The 20,797-nt window shown below is 40.1% G+C and overlaps 1 protein-coding gene across 1 annotated transcript in view; it reads right to left on the reverse strand.

Moving 5' to 3' along the window:
• Positions 1-20,797, reverse strand: part of LOC122788365 (outer dynein arm-docking complex subunit 4-like) — a 259,950-nt gene that overhangs the window by 84,944 nt on the left and 154,209 nt on the right. Inside the window, exon 2 of the mRNA XM_044055442.1 lies at positions 11,160-11,218. Within this exon, the coding sequence (XP_043911377.1) occupies positions 11,160-11,218 (59 nt within the window). The remainder of the gene's footprint in view (positions 1-11,159; positions 11,219-20,797) is intronic.

Below are 20,797 nucleotides of genomic sequence, written 5' to 3' on the forward strand. Positions count from 1 at the left end.
AATCTTTTCCACTTGCTAAGGTATAGTTTCCTAGTAGAAGATTTATGAGAAGAAATGAGGATGTTCTGTGCTGCAGGTGATAAACTGTGGAACCTGGCTATTCATGGAACTGGGGTGGCCAAGCTGTCAATTTTAGGGTATGAATTGCAGGATGAAGAACCCCTGATGAATGCATCAGAAGATCTGGAACTGGCTCCAGAATCCATGGTTCTTCCAGTAAATGAGGCTGCAGAAAGGGGAAACAAATTTGACGAGGCCAGTAAAGGGCTATTAAAATAATGATCCTTCCCAGGGTGCTGGCTTTCTGTAAAATTTGGGCATCAGAGGAAATGGGGAGGGAAAGTATAATGAAGTCCTGGGGGCCAACTGTGTACAAGTGCATCCCTTGGGACATCTCTCAAGTTGGGAATCAGGGCAAAGTAGCTGCTGCATTTGGTGTTGGTGGGGATTGCAAAGAGGTTGCAGCAAGGCTGGCCCCATCTGTGGAATATCCTTTTCGCTGCTACTTCTTTCAGGGACCACTCGTGAGGAGACAGTATTGCTCTGCTCAACTTGTCCGCTATCTCCTTGGACCTCCCTGGAATGTGAATTGCTATCAGAAAGCACTGGGTGGATATTTGCCCACTGCCATACTCTCAAGGCTTCTCGACATAAGGGGTATGGATCTGGTTCCTCCCTGTTTGTTTATGTACTAGACCACTGACATGTTGTCCGTCTGTAATGTAATAGTCCCTAGAGGTAGAAAGTTTTGAAAGGACTGCAACACTAGAAGTACCGCTCTCATCTCTAGGACATTGATATGCAGATGAGCCTCATGATTCTCCCACGTGCCTTGGGCTGTCCTTCCCTGAAAATCCCCCCCCCCACCCTATCAGGGAGGTGTCCGTGGTCACAGTGGCAACCGGGGTTGGAAGAACAAAGGGACATCCTATTGTCATTTGAGTAGAGGTCAGCCACCAAAGAAGATCCCCCTTGCATGGCTTTGTTATTATAATGTGGTTAGACACTGAAAGTTCCTGATAAGACCATTGTGTGAAAACCAGCCATTGCAGTACATTCGGCCTAATGGAATGGTAATGATGGCTGCAGCCATGGTCCCTAGTAATTTGAGCACTACTGAAACTGGGGCTCTCTGTTTGGGGATGAAATCCAGAACTTGTTGTCGAAGGCTCACCACTTTTTCCATTGGAAGTTTTATGGTCATAGAAATTGTGTCGAGATCTGCTCCTATAAAGATGGTACATCTGGATGGCTGTAAAGCAGATTTGTCCCAGTTTACAGTAATCCCCATTTGACTGCAAAGATCTGAGGTTGTCTCCCTTGTGTGCATGTGTTGATGCTTGATGGTGACGGTGAGGAGCCAGTCATCTAAATATGGAAACACCTGGAATCCTAACCGTCTCAGGTGAGCCCTGACTATTGCCATGCATTTGGTGAACACTTTGGGGGCAGTAGTGAGATCAAAGGGCAGAGCTCGAAACTGAACGTGACTGGCTCCCAGCCAAAAGTGCAGATGATCCCTGGATGGTCTGGCCAGCTTTATATGGTAGTATGCATCCTGGAGATCTATTGAGCACATCCAATCGTCTTTTCCTAGAAAAGGAAGTTTAGACTGTAGCATGACCATCCAAAACTTTGTTTTTTGATAGATTTGTTCAATCTGCTGAGATACAAAATTGGTCTCCAGTCCCCTGTTTTCTCTGGAACTAAAAAGAACCTTGAGTAAGTTCCGGATCCTCTTTGATCTGCTGGGACTGGTTGGATGACTCTTTTTTTCTAGCAACCTTGTAATCTCTATGGTTGCCTGTTCCCTGTGATTGGCTGGAATGTCTGGGATTTTTTTCACAGGGGTTGGAGGGGTAATAAAAGGAATAGTGTATCCTCTGGATATTATTGCTTTGTACCAAACGATCTTTTGTGATTTTTAGCCAGGTGTCTGGGTACAAAGATAAGCGTCCCCAGACTGCCTCCAGAGACGGACAGACGAGCCTCCTTTCAAGAGCGCTGGTACGGCTTCCCAAAGAACTGATCCCTGTCATCCTGATTTTGCGGGCCCCCTCTGCTGCATGGATGGCATCTGCCATTATTGCCCCCTCCTCTGCCTCTAGAGGGGGTTTTACCACATGTGTCAAAGAAAGCTCCTTGGGCTTTGCAAAACCAAATTTTTCCACTCTTTCAACCTTTAGGAAAAGGTCAGGTAGGGGTGGAAAAACGGACTCTTATGGCAGAGAGTCTTTCCATCTTGCTCACACCTGGTAACCGTTTCCTTCACTTTTGGTCTAAAAAGTGATGAACCATCAAAGGGGGTGTTTACAAAGGATGACTTGTAGGGCTCCGCAAAGGAACATAAACACATCGAGGAGTGTCTCCTAAGAGCAATTCCTGTACGCACTGCCCTACTCGTTCCATCAGCTGCATATGAAATCAGACACATGGAAAAGTTTATAAGGGAATTTAGGGTAACAAGCTGGGAGGTTACCTTATCTGAGAGCCCTGCAGCTACCGCACCCTGTAGAGCATCTCCTAACTCCTTAAGGAGATCGCTGTGTAGTCTGGTAAAATGTGTGAGATAGTTCAGGGATCGAACAGTAAAGGCCACTGAACTAAACATGCGCTTTCTGTATCTGTCCATGATCCTAGAATCTCTATTAGTAGGATGAACAGATGTGGAGGTCTCCAATAACTCCTTTTTGGTGGCCGCCGCCACCACCATTGCATCAACAGGTACTCCTTTGTTAAGGAAAGCCTTGTCCAGAGGTGAGGTTATAAATTTATTAGGCCTCTGAGGGACTGGTTCTATGATATCCGGGGACTCTCACACCTTTTGAGAGAGAAAGTCCATCAAGTCATCAAATGGCGGAGTGACCCAAGAGGTGGAGGGTTGAGACCCGAAAGCCTTCAGGAGTACTGACTTATCATCAGTAGGGTTACGGGGATTCCAGCCACCCCTCTGTTTTAGAATTTCTAAGATATCACCAAAAGAGATTTCTTCTGAGGGGGACCCTTCTGGCTCATGTAAGTCAGTATCTGACATGATGGATTACTGTGGGGAATCCATATGCTTCCTCTTGCAAATTTGCTTCCTGGGAACCTCCTCAGAGGGAGCTTCTGGGGAGGTCCCAGAAAAACAGGGCTCACCTGATGGGGGGACCTGAGACTCCAGGCCTCTACGCTTTTGAGGGATCAGTGAAGCAGAGACAGACACAGGGACTTTAGGGAAGGAGATTGCTGGCACCATTGATGTGGCTGCCCGAGGGGACAACACTCTCCTCATATAATTGAAAGCCCCATGGCTCCAGTCCGAAGAGACTCCTGGATCAGTAGAAACAGGCAGTCTCCGTGGCACTGAAGTCGTGGGCTCCTTGCCCAAGGTAGGTGCCGACCACACCCGAGCAGAGGCCCCGAGAGGCAGAGTCGGCACCGAAAGATCGGTACGACTATCCTCTCCAGAGCCAACCGGTGAGTGTTGGCTCTTAGATTCTAAGGTAGATACCGAAGAGGTCAGAGTAGTCAGAACTGAAAACCCAATGGGTGTCGGCTCCGGCGGTTCCACAATCATCGGTTCCGAATACTCTGGCTCCGAAACTTCGGGTCGAATCGGAGGAGGAACTGAAGAAACGGGCTGGATCTAAGTCAGTTCCAAAGCCCTAAGGGTCGAACCCGACAGATTCTTTGCTACCACCTGTGACTGCAGAATTCTCTGCACCACTCGATCCACATCCTTATCCAATAGTCTTGAGGACCGGGAAGACATAGATGAGGTCTCTGTCTACAAAATCAGAGATTTTAAAGTGGGAGATACTGGGTCCAATGCTGGGGATCGGCCCCTACCGATAACTGCCTCTAGCTCCATAGGCTTAGGAGCCGTGGTGGCAGTCTTGCTAGATATATATTTAGAAGTTGACGAGCCCTTTTTCTGCTCCAACTCCAATGATGAGCTGGTAGATAAGGTTTGGGAAGACTTAGTGGACTTGTCCTTTTCTAAGGCTTCTTGAAAGGAAGATTTCAAGAGACCTCTTGCCATTAATTTACTCTTGCGTTCATGAAGAACGCAAGAGCTAAAAGAGTGAGAGAGGGCACAATTTTCATGAAGGTGAAGCTCACTTAAACAATAAACACAGTTTGTGTGCCCATCTGTGACCGACATCTTCTGTCCACATTTCAGACATTTCTTGAAACCAGATTTAGCCTTTTCAGACAAGTTAAATCCCTCTTATCAACAGTAAAATACCCAAAGAAAATTTTTAGCTCTACAAACAAATATAAATGTTTAACACACAGTGTATAATAACAGTAATATATATATAAAAAAATATATATATATATATATATATATATATATATATATATATATATATATATATATATATATATATATATATATAAATCAAAATATAGCCCCAATAAAAGAGGGTCTATGACTAAACTACAAGAACTAGGAAACACAACAAGCTATTCAATAACAATTATACAACCCTAATAAAACCACAGGGCTGAATAAAATGCAATTTCAACTAACAGCAGAAATAGAAGATTGATGCCCTAATAAAAAACAGGCTACTGAGTAAAGCAGAAGGATAGGGAGCGAATTTATTTTAATTAACTAGTCTCAATATCTATAAATAGACCTAGAAATAAACGGCCTCAAGAAAAAAGTGAAAAAAAAAAAAACTAATAACTATCAAAAGAGACAAAGTGTCTCAAGTACCTAAGTCTAATCTAATAACTAATAACTATGAAACATTTTTATATATAGAAAATATCAAATGTTTTCCAATAGTGGCCATAGCTGTTCGACGTACTCCCGATCTGTTGCAGCGGCAAACGAGATCTGAGGGAGGCACTATTGCATCATGGGATAGGGAGTAGGGCACAAGCTGTTTGAAGACCTCGAGCTTTAGCATCTGGCCGAGTTGGAGCCAAGGATCGGCTCCGAACCCATCAGTGAGAATGAAGGCGAGATAGAACAACTTCACATCCAGATCTCTGTCTAAGGAAGAATTCAAAATTTCATTCTTGACATGATCTGGGAGGTTTTGAGAATGCAGCCAGACAAATCTCCTCAAAACTGTTCTAGTGCATCAGCCCTGGAAGCGGCATCCATATTTTAAACAATGAGCAGTGACTTGGGAAACAGAATAAACCAAATTATGCAAAGCAGATTTCTCCTCACAAGAAAAAACTCATGTCAATTAGCCATTAAAAAGTTCAATGTATGATTCTGAGAATTCCAAAAATTAAACTTTGCAGAAACATATACTGTTTTCGCAAGCGAGTCAAAAGTCTTCCCATCCTCATCAGAGGGAGAGGGATAAGTATCGACAAGATGTTTAGCATCAGCTGGATTCACTAAAGCAATAACGGCTGGGTCAGGTATGGGATTAATGTATAAAAATTAAAAAACTGAGTAACTTTTTATATTCTAACTGCTTTTTTTGGGGAAAGTAGGCTAACTGTCAAGGCAACTGCAGGTTGTAACAAAAAGCACTCATCAAGGAAGGCAGAACTGGTGGAATGGTTAAGATTCTGGATATTCCACTAGTAAGAAATCATATTATTTTCTGAGGGATTAAAAAACTTCACATTTTTCCCACTGTTGAAGTGATACATCTTGGACATAGTTTTAGAGAAAGAGAATCTTTCACAGGGAGCTTCAGATACTACACTATCCTGAAAATCTGAATCAGAAATCTGTGTAGAAAAAAAAACTGCATCTCTCCCTTCGTATTTTCCCACAGGTCCAATCTCTTGAACCTCTTCAGGAAAAGAGGAATCCTTTTTCTCTTACCAGAAAAAACTTTAAAAGAAGGGTCAAGAGCTTGCAATATACTCTAGTCTAAGCTTACTAAATTAGTCTTGTGCAGAGTAAGTGATGCAGGAGAGGACATATGTTTAATTTTCTTTCTGACAGCAATTTCTGAAGAAACACACTCAGTTCTGCTACTAACAACTTCCCCTGGGATGGGTTCAGCATTCTGGCAAAGCACAGGCACTTGGCCTGCCACTTCTTCCAGGACTGACAAGAGTGGCTCTCTCTTGTCCACAAAGGGGGCTCTTACAGGTGCAGAAGACATGTTTAACTCTCAGTCCATAGTGGCTGTAGGGACTACACTGCAGGGATCTAAAGAAAGAGATGAGTGGTCGGAGAAATCCGTTTTGGCTACAACACAATCAACCACCCACAACTTAGGTAAACTACAAACCTGCTGTGGTGGTAAAGGCTGCTTAACAATCTTTTTTATTTTATTTTATTTTTTTTGTGTGTCTGGAAGAAGAACCATGCAAGGAACCGGTACATTGTTCCATGATGAAGCCGAAAAAATTGCCTGATTCCCCAGGAAGCATAGCAACAACAGTCGGTAAAACCAGTAAGTAGCAGAAAAGTTAACTTTTTACCAGGGGAAACAAATAAGTAAAAAGCACTTTACACACTTAGTGCAGCCCCAAAAACTAAACAAAAATAATTTCTTCACAGAAAAAGTAGTTTTAAACAACTTCCAGCAACGGAACAACATAGCCAACCATCAATCCTTGAAAGACTGCAGAGGAGTGCTCTCTTTGGCAGCAAGAAAGCTCTGAAGGAATTAGTGCCCAAACCTAATTGTGTGGGTATGTGGAAGCTGGCCGACTATGCTATGAACAAAGCCCAACAAATCACTCATGTCCAAAGTAAGTGAGGCAGGTGAGGACAAATATCTAACTTTCTGCTTTTTTTGACGGGATTTTGAAAAGCAGTCCTACGTTTGACATGCAAAACCTCCCCAAGGACAGGCATTTGAACCTGGCTAAATAAAGATGTATTCCCTGCTCCTTCTTCCAAGACTGACAAGAGTGCTTCACCCTTTAAAAAAATTCTCCCTTGGCTGCCAAGGGAACTTTAACAGCCACAGAGAATGTGTCTAACACCCGGGTCTATGGCAGCTGTAGGGACTACACTAGAGGAAACCAAGGAAAAAGATAAATAGTTTGGGCAGAAGCAATTTAGCAGCCTGCTGAAATGGCAAAGACTGCCTGGATATATTTTTCTTTTTGCGGCTGGAAGAAGAAAGAATCATGGAAGCGTCAGGTTGTTCTATGCTGAAGCTGATAAAGACGCCTTATTCCCATGGAAGCCTGGCAGTAAAGTCTGAGAAATGGGTAAGTATTTAAAAAAACAAGAATCTTTTCCAAACAGTGTAAACATTACTCAATGAACATAAAAAACGCTCTACATCCGTGTCAGAGGACTGCGGATAACAAAATTACAGAAAATTGCTACAAATAACTCTCACATAAATTGTTTTAGTGCTTTTTATCCATTTTAGTATAGAACTTCATCGGAAACTTAAGTCAAAATTCCAACACTTTTACATACACCAGTTCAAATTAACTATTAAATCAACCAATCAAAAACAACATCCAATAAAATAGCAAAACTTAAAAACACAATTGAACTGGCGTATATAAAAGTGTTGGAGTTTTGACTTGTTATCCTTCTGATGAAGATCTGTAATAAAACTGACAAAAGCACTAAATCAATTTATGTGAAGAGTTATCTGTGGACATTTTCTGTACTTTTTATTATCCACAGTCCTCTGGCATGGCTGTATATATATATTTATTTTCATTAAGTATTTAAAAAAGTAATTTTTTCCCACCAAAGCATATAGTAAAAAGCACTTTTAACACTTACTTCAATCCCCAAAACTAATTTAACACAACTTTTAGTTAAGAAAAACAAGTTTTCAGTTAGTTTTAATAACTTTTTCCTCAAAATTAAAAAGAAACACTCCTAATAATAAGTGACTAAAATCAATGAAAATACTTTTCCAGCTTAAAAATAATAATTTCACAAAAATAACTCTTTCAGAAAAAATACATTGTGGAAGTTTTTTCCCCAAATGGAAATTATCTAACCAGCAATGGAAGAGTACCAGCCAACCATCAAAAGTCTGCAAGAGGAGTGCTCTTTAGGGGTAGGGAAGATCTGAAGGTAGCAGTGTCCAAGCCACTCATTTCTTCAGCTCTTCTCAAGCTCCTTAATGGTTTGGGAGTGTGAAAGGTGCCCTTAGGCTGTGGAAGCTGGACATATGTTATATTCCTAGTAGGCTATAATCCATATAGTTAAGGCTACTGCAGCACTGATTTAATGATGAGCATCCTAAGTTCTAGAAAACAGGCAGGTTCAAAGAGAGGCTGAGTATGGGCTTGTAGCATCAAAGCAATATCCCAAGGTGGAGTTGAGCCTTTACTGGAGGTCTCAAGGCAAAGGAAAGCCTTTTAGAATGTTTTAATGACTTTCAATGATACAACTGAACCATTTGTACCCACATGAAGATCAGTTACGGCTGCTAACTGAACTTCTACAGCACAGTAAGTGGGACTTGCAAGAATTCCAGAATACAGGATAAAGCGGAAGAAAAGGGTTCAAATGCCTTTTCAGTCACTCACATTGCAAACCTGTTCTGTTTCCTCTAGTAAATCTCTTTAATCCAAGGTTTCTGAAATGCAGTCAAAATACTTACTTGGAGGTATGGAAGGATCTTTGACCATCACTACAATTGGAGAAACCATGTGAGAAGTTTGAAGCCTTGATGACTGGATGAGGCTTGCCAGATGGATGAGAGAGTAGAACTACAATGGGATACAGAACCAAAGAGGGTCACATAAGATGAGACCATAGTGAAAGGAACCATAATTGTTGAAACAAAAAAGGGGCAATGAGGACTAACTTGGCCTTCACAAAAAAGCTTTCTTTAAAAACTTTATTAGTGGACTTGCTCAGTAGGCATAAAACAGACGAGATGGCCAAGTACGGACAAGAGTGTACATCAGTGACTGTTTCTGTTGAGGGATGTGGACTAAGTAGCTGCTGTACTTCGTATTGTTAGGGGATTCAAAGAGATCACAGGAAGGCTGGCCCCAACAGCTGAAATTTTCCATTGCCATTTCACTGAGGGACCACTCATGAAGTGAAAGAATGCAATAACTCAATCTGTCCTGTAGTATACTGGATCAATCCGGTATATGCATTGCTGTGAGAAAACTTTTTGAAGACATCACCTACTGCAAAGTTTTTATGACTTTTTGACACAATGGGCATGAGTGGGTTCCTCCCTATTTCAGACTACTGAGGTGTTGTCTGTCTGCCTTGAAATCATGCCCTGGGCAAAACAGTCCTGGAGTTTCTGCAATGCTATAAGGACTGCTCTCATCTCCAGAATGGTGATGGGAAGATGTGCCACCTGGGTGGACCATGTACCTAAAACTGTCCTCCCCTCAAAATACTCCCCACCCCAAACATGGAGGTGTCCACTGTAAACATGGCTATGGGGAAATGAAAAATAAACAGATGTCCTTTTGTGTTATCAGGGGGGAGGTTATTCACGAAGAAATGTGATGATGACAGAAGAGGAGGTAATCTGATTGGATGATGGAGAGGATGTGCTAGTAGGGACCACTAGACTGACAGTCCATTGCAGAACCCTCGTGGACAATCTAGCATGAAACAGCAAAGTCATCACACCTTTCATCGCCCAGGAGATGAAGAATTAGTGAATTAGTAATGGTGGTGGATTCAAAGTAGAAATCACTTCTAGTGCATGAAGACGTACTGACGTCAGCCTTGAGACAGGAAATTTCATGATTTTGTAAGTAATTTCCACATGGCATCCTATGAAGTCTACTGTCTGAGTAGGCTGCAAGTTTGATTTTTCAAAAATTTTGGAAATTCCCAAGGACTGACGCATTTGAAGCAAAACATCCCTTGCTTGGACTAAGGATACTCTTTCTGTTGCAGTGAGAAGCCAACCATCTAAGTACAGGAACACCTGCCATATATTTACTGAGCAACTGGATGACTGTGGCGAGACAGAACAGCAGAGCCTTGAACTGATAGTGATTGGTTTCCAGATAAAAGTGCACATACCTTCAGGGTGACATGAAATGTTCCCATGATAATAGGTTCCTGAAGGTCTGTAGAGCACATCCACTCTACCTTTCCCAAGAGCAGGAGAATTGATTGCACTGTGATCATCCAGAATGTTGTCTTTTTACAAGTATGTTTAATTTGCTTAGGTTCATCTTTGACACTAAAGAGAATCTTCACTCTGGTGAAACCCCTCTACTCACCTTACCAATACCAGACAACCTTAACCTAGCCCCTGCTCCTAACCCTAACCCTACCCTTAGCCTAGGAAAACCTTTTCTGTAATACTATTACTAATCAGAGAAATATGGTCTGTTGGAGATTGTGTTTTTTATTGCAAGGTCACAGAAGGAAAGTGCTATTATTTTGGATATTTTTTGTTTTAGGTATATTTGGCTTTCACAGTATGTGTGTTTCTCACTGTAGGCATCACACAGGATTAAGTCAATGCATGTACATTTGTACATTTTGATTAGTTTTATGTATTCTATATATATATATATATATATATATATATATATATATATATATATATATATATATAGAGAGAGAGAGAGAGAGAGAGATATGCAGACTACATAAATGAAAATCAGCTTGTTTGCATTGAAACAAAATTCACTTTACAAAGACATAATCAATATTAAGGAAAGCTCAAATTAGAATATATTAATTAAGTAATGAAGGAACAGAATCAGTGGTTCTGAAGAAGAAACCAGGACAGAAGGATAACTGCCAGAGCAATCCCTTCCATGGCATATTAAAGTCACCGGTAGAAGTGAACGATTACCCTATGTTTCCCCATACTCTAACAAGACATGAAAATTCAGCTATTCACTTCATTTTGTTACACCGGGTTGTTGGAAAATATAGCTTCACCTTTAAAACAGAAGCTATTATTCACATGTTTTATGTGTGTGTGTGTGTTGCTAGCAACATAATTAAGTTTGGAATTGCTGTAAATTAAATGCATTATAAATACTTTTCTAAGGTTCAAAAATGCAACTTTGTTTGGTCTCAAACTACCCTTACAGTAACCAAAAATGTACTAAATGTATTAATTTAGGCAAGTACTTAGCACAATAAACAGGGTGCATCAATAAATTAAATGCAACATGCATTGTAACATTTTAGCAAACTAATCTACAGGAGTGTACTTCAATGAGTAGAAAAAGGAACCTTTTTCTTGTATATTTAGTTTAACATTAGCAACCACGACAATTTCTGATATGGTGAGTACAAGTATATTGCATACCTCTTCCTGTTTACTTGAAGGCAGCTCTATATTCTCCTCCAGTTTCAAAGCAGAAGAACCTGAAAGAAGAAGCATTTACAAATATTAAACAAATAATCAAAGATCCTCAGATAATGATAACATATTTTTCGAGACATATGTTATCATACAGAGTTGTACTTACAAATGTACCCTCTTCCACTTATTCAAAGGACTACTAAAGAAAAACAGAAGTTATGTAGTTACCACAATGCTAGATCTTAAGTTATCCCACACTGTTTACCTTGACTGTTGAGTCATCTGCCCTTGTGGAGGTTCCAAGCCAATGACTACTTCAGCTACTTTTGCTCACTATAGTGCTCAAGTTCCTCCCTTCTCCCACAATGCACCCATGTCTTCTCAGATTCCCTCACATCAAGCTTGGCCCTAAATGATGATATGCTGTTGATGGGAAGGCAAGAAAAATAACTGGAGTATATAACTTCAGGCTTAGCTCTACAAGGTCTGTCCAGAAGCCATAAAGTGACAGTTTGGAAAGGGAATGTGGCAGAATATCAAGATGAACAAAGTGGGATAACAACGTTCCAGAGCTATGGCAAGTACATATCTTACTTTATCCATCCTCCTTAACAGTTGGTACAGAATCCACAGAATTCCCAGCTACTTATACACGTGGATGGCATCATGCCAGGAAACCCTTGAGGATGGTGAAACCAAAGAAAATCTGAATATCATATCCAGCTTGTAGTGCTTCATAAAGGCATGTTTTGTTAATCATGTTGCTGCAGCAAAAATGTCATCAATTAAATAATTTTTGCAGTAGGACATAAAAGTTGTTATGGACCTTATAGAATGTTCTTTAAGTTTTGACAATGTGCTTTTGTTATTGCCAGACTAAATGTGTGTAATACAATATGAAAGCCACCTGGACACAGTAATCTTTGAAAGCACGGATCCAAGTTTGGTGCAAAAGTAGGAAACAGAGTTCTTGGCCCTTTTGGAGGTTCTCAGAATGCTGTAGGGAAAAGCAAAGCTGTCTATGAACATCCAAAGAGTGAAGTAGAAACCCTCTTTTACTGGAATGCTTAAGGATATTAATGGGAGGAGGCAATTCTGATTCAAGGCCATTTCAGAATCAACATTAGGTAAAGCGGAGGAATAGGTCTGAGAGAAACTCTCTTTGTGAAACACTAGAGGGAGTGGGGGTTTGCAGGAGACAACGTGTAATTCTGAAATATTTCCGGCTGATGTTAAAGTGACCAAAAATAAACTTTTCCAATAAAGGTATCTTGAGCTACAATAATATGCATGTTCAAAGGGGGTTTGAATACAGGCCTCTAAAACCAAAGTTATGACCCAATGAGGAGGAGGGCTCTTTAATGGGGGGGGGGTCTGAAAACAAGGGTCTCTTTTAGAAACATTATGCAACTTTGGGGGGGCTAAGGATGTGGAATTAAAGCCACAGTAAAAGTTTGACATGGCTGTCCACTGAACCTTGACAGTGGAATATATAGAACCAGAGTCAAATAAGTTGCTAAAACTAACTGAAAGACTGAAGTAAAGAAAACCAAAAAGGGGTCCAATCCTTGAAACACCACCCAATGTGAAAATCTTTTATATTTACTCTTGTAAATCTTTACTGTGGTGTCTTTCTATAAGGCCAAGAGGATCTAAATGACCCAGAAGAAAAGAAAGAAAGTATCACTGATCATCACTGAAAATAGAAAAAAACATGCAGTTAGTTTAAGTGAAGCAATGTCCAGATGATGCTTGCCAGATGAATGAAACATGAGATACAGAAAGTAGCAGTCGTGGCTGGTTCATGAGGTGATGCCACAGCATGAGGAACCCAATTTTCCTGGGCCAAAACGGAGTGATGAGAAAAACGAAGGCATTGGACAGAGAGAAATTTAAGGGAAGGAAAGCATAAAGGAATCCAGAAGGCCAAGACTGTCCAGAGCTTCCCTGTGTGCCTGTACTTGTGGAGGGAGGAAGGCAATGTAGCTGCTGCATTTGGTATTAGTCAAACTTGCAAATAAATCATATAAAGGCTGGGCCTAGCAGGGAAAAATCATCTGCACTACTGATGAGAGATCACGCCTGACGCATCAAAATGAAATAGCTGAGCCTGTCCACAAAGAAGTTGATCTGATTTGGAATATGCATTGCTATCAGAAAGCACTGAAAGGACATTGCCCATTGCCTCATTGCCTCTCAGCAGGGCAGGTGCAATCAGGTTCTCACCTTGCTTGTTGATGTACCACACTACTGAGGGTGCTGTCTATGTGGACTCAGATAATGCCATGAGGAAGGAAGATCTGTAGAGCCTGCACCTGCAGGAGGACCTTCCTTACCTTCTGGACCTTGAAATGAAGACCGGCTTCTTGTTAATCTTTTGTACTCTTCTCCCATCAAAATGCCCAACTCCCATGCCAGAGAGGAGGCATTCATAGAATGCTGGGTCATACGCTAGTACAGATAGTGACTATATCCACCACAGTAGATGTATATAGACTGAGTAAAAAATAGGAACACTGAAAGTTTGTAGACAGTGACACCATTGGACAATGAAGATCCACTGCAATACTCTCATGTGAAATCTGTCATAAGGGGCTAAAGTGATTATGGCTGCCATCACAACTAATATTTTAAGAACCACCATGGAGAGCACACTGCCAATGCAAGGCTACAATGCCCTCCAAATATGTAGACCAGCTACTATACAGATACAGAATAAAGGTATAGATGTCTGGATTTATGTCAAAAATAAACATACATGAAGACTGGTCAGACAGGACAATGCACTTGATCTTTTCCACATACAAATCACCACAGGCAAAATCCCATACCACTTCCTTGCAAGCTATAACATGTATTTCAACTTAGTGGAAACACTTACCATCCAACACAAAATTACAGTCATAGGTGACATTAATTACCACACCATTAACTGAGACTCATATACAACACCAAACATGCAGACACAGAGATTTCTGGATTTTGTAAACACAAAGTCTCTGCACCAGACTATGAATATGCCAACCAGGGGTGTAAACAGGGTTCCTATCAGAAGAGTGGACGTTTAAAATAGTGAACGGTCTTCTGTTGAACTGAAAACAATGAAAGCTGACAATGTCTAAGGCGCGGAACAGCCATTTTTCTTCCCAGGGGAAAAAAAAAATCACTGGGCTGTTCTCGGGATTTTGAGGTTTTCTCCACTGCGGTGCGATCTCACAGTTGGTATATTTAAGTTGGGGGGAGTGTGGAGGGCACAGCCCCCCACTTTATATATATATATATATATATATATATATATATATATACATACACACACATACTTTTTTTTTTTTTGGGATCAGTGAATGTGCGTTCGACATTGTCAGCTTTCCTGTTTTTCAGTTCGGCAGAAGAGCATTCGCTCTTCTGATATAGACCTGTGTAAATATACTAGATCTGATCCTCACTAATATGGAACAGTGCTGCACACCCCCTACTGTAATGTCAGACCACAAAATGGTCTCTTTTGAAGTAAAAACAAAGCCCAGAATCCTAGCTAACCCCAGAATGTTCAGGAACTACTCTCTAAGGCTAACTTTCTACTATTAAGTGATAACCTGGCAAAATTTCAAGCCATAAACACTGAGAGCACTGCTGCTTATGCAAAATTTTTCACAGAAACCCTATGCAAGTATGTTAATAACTGCACAGAGGTAGCTATACTTACCAGGAAGAAGTTCAGAACTAACTCAAAAAAACAAGCCACCCTAGTGGAATAACATCAATAGGTTGTATAACAGAAGAAAGAACATCATGACAAAACTACAAGCAGTAGCACCCAGTAGGATAAAAACACTTTCGTCAAACTAAACAAAACAACTCTGAGGACATATAAAGTCTACCAAAGCCAAATTTGTGGTATATTTTGCCTCCCAGTCCAACAAGAACCACAAGGCATTATTCAGCTAAGTCCGGAAAGGCAATATACAACTGTGTGTGGAGCTCATTGTTAATGAGGCCACCTATACTGAGCCAGACGATACTGCAAACTTACACATTTTTGGTTTTGTACAAGCAGTTTTGTAGGACTTTATTATAATATTGTTCTTTTTATACTTTATCCTCAGAGTTTGGATCATATGTATATATGGTTGTTAGGATTATATTATTTTACTTGTGTTCCTATTCAAATTCTGCATGTATCCTAGATTAAGATGGTGCATTGTCACTTTAAAGTGCTCTTATTAGAACAAATGGAATTGGTTAATTAGGTCATTGGTACACAATTAAGTAATTTTGTAGCTTTATTTCAAGTGGTTACATTGGTGTTTAATTTTATTCCCGCTGAAGGCATATTGGCCGAGGTACTAGGAAGCATCAATACATTTTTCCACTTTTGCTATACAGGAGTTCGTGTGGAGTGTGTCCCGGCTTTACTTCTTCACCCGGTTTTATATATTTTATTTTTTTTGGTGTGCTACTTGTTTTTCAAGTTTTGGACCTTTGCTGCACTGGATTGAGTATAATTCGTTAATATGGCTGGGGCACAGGTGGAGAATATTTCGTTGCTGACCAAGTTCTGGAAAGAGACAGAGATGCCAAGTTAGCCTCAGGTAATCCATGGTCTGAGGGAGAAACTGAAGAGTTTGATGATAACTTCTTCCAGCTCGAGAAATTGCTCATGAAGGAGGTAATGCTTTGCTACGATACCAAGCTCTTAGAGAAGTATGTTAGCTTGGATATTACACCGAGGGGGCTCAGAACTGATCGGCTTCCTGCATACGAGTTTTCGGATGATGAGAGCGATTTAATTGAGGAATGGAAAACCCTTTCCTTGACCTGCACTTTGGGTTGGTTGAAAGTCTTGAATAAGCGCAATAAGCAACAACAGGAAAAAATCCAAGGTGAGATCCTGCAGTTGCAGGAGACATTGGTTAAATCTGTACCGGAAGATGCTTTTTCTAATAGACTAAAGGAGATCAAGACTCGGGTGGTCAAGGTTGAGGAGGGGGTGATTTCATGTAAAAAAAGAAAACTAGACAGGGACATAAAAGATTATAAAAGTAATTAATTGTTTTCATGGCAAAGAAAGCCCACGAGGTGGAGAAAATCCAGGGCACAAGCAGTTAGTAGGTGTCGTGAGGTACAAGACTCGGTATCATCTGCTGAAACGTCATCAAGCATAAAAGGTGTTTCTTTCGAAAACTTGAATATGGAAGGAGTCAATGGACAGGAATAGTGTTCCAATCCATATCACACGAGGGGTCATGGTCGGAAGTGGCAAGCAAAGGGCTTCAGCAACAACACTGGAAGAAAAGGAAAGAACTAATAATGTTTGTGACTCTGTAACTTCTTATTTTCAGTTCAGAGTTTTGGGTTTTGAGACTGATAATTCTAATCACCAGAATCAAAGCCTGCAAGATGGAAAAGGCGTGTTTAATTACTTTAAAATTGTTCATTTGTCTGACTTCGTTTTGAACGCTGAAGCAGTGTTAGAGAAAGGAATGAAATTTGTACCTATGAGACTCCCCAGTTTAGCGGATTTGTTTTTTGAGATCAGCAGATTTTGTAGGAAATTGCATCTTAAAAGTATTTTTGCGAAATAAAAATGTGAATGTACTGACTAATGACTTGAATTTAACAATGCAAGAAGATGAAGTTAGTTTAGCTGATTCACTGTTAAATTTATCTATTTATGAAAATGAATTGTTTGACTTGGGAGAAGAAAATGATGGTTTGGACACAAGATGTGATTCAGTGGATGCAAGTTTCTTTACAGGTTATGGCAAATTTCACTTGCCCATGTTAGTATTTTTATGCCCCCAAGAATGTCTGTACCTATTTGTACTTTTGAAAGCACATTGCTAAAACAGTTATGTTTAGAATATGATAATATGAGAAATAATTTTAAGAATTATAATTTGAATATAAATGAATGGAAAGCTTTACAGAGTATGAGGGAAAACAATGATAAATATATTTTTACACAATCAGACAAAGGAGGCAATTGGGTGATTTTTTTCAAAAGTTCAGTATGTAACTATAGCTGAGAATTTGCTCTCGGATGCTAAGGTATTTGAGAAACCGAGGAGCAATCCAACATCGGAATATAACAGGATGTTGCTCGAGCTTTTAGAAAGGGGCGAGAGATTGGGTTCCTTTTCAGCAGCTGACATAAAAAAATTGTTTGTGAAAAATCCAAGGGATGCAACATTTTTTATTATTCCAAAATTACACAAGTCTATGGTAAACCCTCCAGCTGGACCCATAGTCTCGGGGAAAGGATCATACCTACAAAATTTGGGCATTTTTTTTGATCACCAACTGAAGGAGCACCTATCTAAGATAGTTTCACATATTAAAAATACTAAAGAACTATGTGACTTAGTTGGTGGAAAATGCTGGGGTACAAATTTCTATTGGGCTTGTGTGGATGTAAGAGCTTTATACACAAGCATGAGAAACATCTGGGGTTTGGAGGCTGTAACATCTATGCTAGGTGAATGCCCACGGACAAGTTATTTTTTGCAACTTTTGGAATTCTCCCTCACACATAATTGTTTTAGTTTTGGTGGACAATATTTCTTGCAAAAGGAAGGAACAGCGATGGGGGCATCATATGCCCCAGCATATGCCATATTGTTTATGAATTTTTTGGAAAACAGGCATATGTATAATACTAGTTTTTTTATCCACCATGTCATCACATATAAAAGATTTATTGATGACTTGTTTTTTATTTGTGAGGGAGATCCAATGGAGTTCAGGATGCTCATGGAACAGATTAACAAAAATCCATGGGGCCTTGAGTTTACTTTTGAAATCAGCGATGTTAGTATCCATTTCTTGGATGCTAAATTTTTTGTGTCAGATGAAAGGATTCATTACAGGCCTTTTACCAAGAAAACAGCTGCAAATAATTTTTTGTCGGCTCTAAGCATGCATCCACCACACCTTTTCACATCACTTCCATATGGGGATTATAAGCATATTTTCAACAATACTTATAATAAATCATCAATTTCAGGGGAATTTCTGAAAGTCAGACAAAAATTATTCAATAGGGGATACACAATGGCATGTTTGGATAAAGCTGAGGACAGGATTTTGGGCACAAGTGGTGTGAGGGATGCAGATATAAGAACCTTTGCAGGAAAACCCAAAAAGGATGAGGAGAGGGATAAGTTATTTTTTGTTTCCAAATTTCCCCCCTAACAACGATGCTTAAAAAACTAGTGGATAGGTTTTGGGCTATCATTTGTGAGGATGACAACTTTAGGTATTTGTTCCCAAACAGAGTGATTTTCTCCCACAGTAAATTCCTTAATTTAAAGGAGTTGTTGAACCTAAGGAGACCTTTGGAGAGAGGTGGCTGGAGGGGAAGCTCTGCATGTGGTAGATGTAAGGTGTGTAGTAGGCTAAAAAACCTTAATGGCAATATGATAAAGAATGTCAAATATATAGCGATAGGTCATTTTACTTGTAGGTCATGTGGGGTGGTATACAGCCTCGGTTATGGGTGTACGCCAACCAGATGGTATGTGAGACAAACTAGGAGAATGGTCAAAAATAGTATATTGAAACATCTAGGGGACATCAGAAACTGTAGATTAGAGAGTTCTGTAGCTTACCACTTCCACATGGCCCATGGGGGTTCAGGAGCCAGTTTATTCTTTTGTGTCATGGCAAAACCTTTTTACACACAAGGGGAGGATTTTTTGAACAAACTCAATAAACTGGAAGCTAAATTTATTATCAATTTTAATACACTTCATCCTAGGGGTTTGAATCAGGAGCTTAATATTAGTGTGTATTAAAAGCATTTAACACACATTTTTGGTTTTGTACAAGCAGTTTGTAGGACTTTATTAAAATATTGTTTTTTATACTTTATCCTCAGATTTTGAATCATTAAATGTATTTATTACATATGTATATATGGTTGTTAGGATTCTATTATTGTACTTGTGTTACTATTCAAATTCTGCATGTATCCTAGATTAAGTTGGTGCATTGTCACTTTAAATTGTTCTTATAGAACAAATGGAATTAGTTAATTAGGTCTTTGGCACACAATTAAGTAATTGTGTAGCTTTATTTAAAGTGGTTACATTGGTGTTGAATTTTATTCCCGTTGAAGGCATATTGGCTGAGGTACTAGGAAGCATCAATAAATTTTTCCACTTTTGATTTACAGGAGTTCGTGTGGAGTGTGTCCTGGCTTTAATTCTTCATCCAGTTTTGTATTGTTTAAGGAAAATTCATCTCTTAACTTTACCTCTTCCCCCCTAAAATATTATAAAAAATAACTCCCCCTACTATCACTACCGAAAAGGTCCTCAATGCTCTCTCTGAGGACAACAGCACTGTATCAATGAGTCCAGACAATATCCCAGGATGCCTTCTAAATAACATGAAACATGACCTATCAGGCCTTCTGGAATTGCTATTGAACTCTAGCCTCCAAACAAGCTTCATGCCTCACAAACAGAAAACGTTAACATTCATCCTTGTGCACAAAGGTGCGCCATCTACAGACCCTGGAAAATATGGACCCATAAGTCTTACTAGTTTCATATGCAAAGCCATGGAAAGAATTACAATAGAAATGATCAATAATGATATAGGAAACCACCAGACACTGGCCCCAACCCAATTTGGTTTTGTCAAGGGCAGGTCATGCCTACTCAACCTGGTGGACTTCTTTGAGAAGGTCACCAAAGCAACAGATGAGGGCAAAATGGTTTGCACTCCCTACCTTAAACTAGCCAAGTCATTTGACACCATAAACCACTCAGGCACTGTTAAACTCAAGAGGTTAGGTATAAACCCTTATATCACCCGGTGCATAGCCAGCTGGCTCACACACAAGACCCAGGAAGTTAGAACTGAAGACCCCACCTCTGCAAAGAGGCCAGTCACAAGCGGAGTCCCTCATGGATCACTCCTAGGTCCACTCCTTTTGGGTATTTACTTCTTTGAAATAAAAGCTAATGTCAAGGGCCTCTAGCTGACTAAATTTGCAGATGACTGTAAATTAGGAACAGTCATAGAAACCACCAATGACATACATTTTCTCCAGGAAGGGCTGACACAGACAAATATCTTGTGTCAGAACCATGGACTAAAACTGAATGCCAAGAAATGCATACCAGTATCTTTTGGGAAGTCATCCATCTCTGGTAACTGTCATATTGACAAGTGTTGACCCAGTAGTCAAAGACTTGGGGGCACACATAGGCAGTAATCTAGCCTTTGAAAATCGTGCGTCTACAGTAGGGAGGAAATCATTCTGTGTTGTGCAACTTATAACCAAAGGTATAGCATCTAGGCCCAAGGATGTCATTGTTCCACTGTATTCAGCATTCATCAAACCTATCATTGAGTACAATGCCCCCCTTTGGTATGTACCTAACCAAGCACATCCAACAATTGCAATGTTCACAGTGGTTCCTTACTAAAAGAACACAAGGCGTAAGTAACATGTCTTATGCAGACCATCTCAAGGCCCTATCCCTGTATTCCCCCTTGTACAGGCTACTGAGGGGAGATCTATGCTTGGCATACAAGGCATTGCCAGACTCCACTCTGATGGACCTCTTGCATACCTACAAAACAACTAGCATCAAAATTACCTATTCTAAAGACTTAAACTTTGCCAG

The sequence above is a fragment of the Protopterus annectens genome, chromosome 13.part0 (genome assembly GCF_019279795.1).
Source record: "Protopterus annectens isolate FY-2018-M chromosome 13.part0, PAN1.0, whole genome shotgun sequence".
Lineage (NCBI taxonomy): Eukaryota > Metazoa > Chordata > Ceratodontiformes > Protopteridae > Protopterus > Protopterus annectens.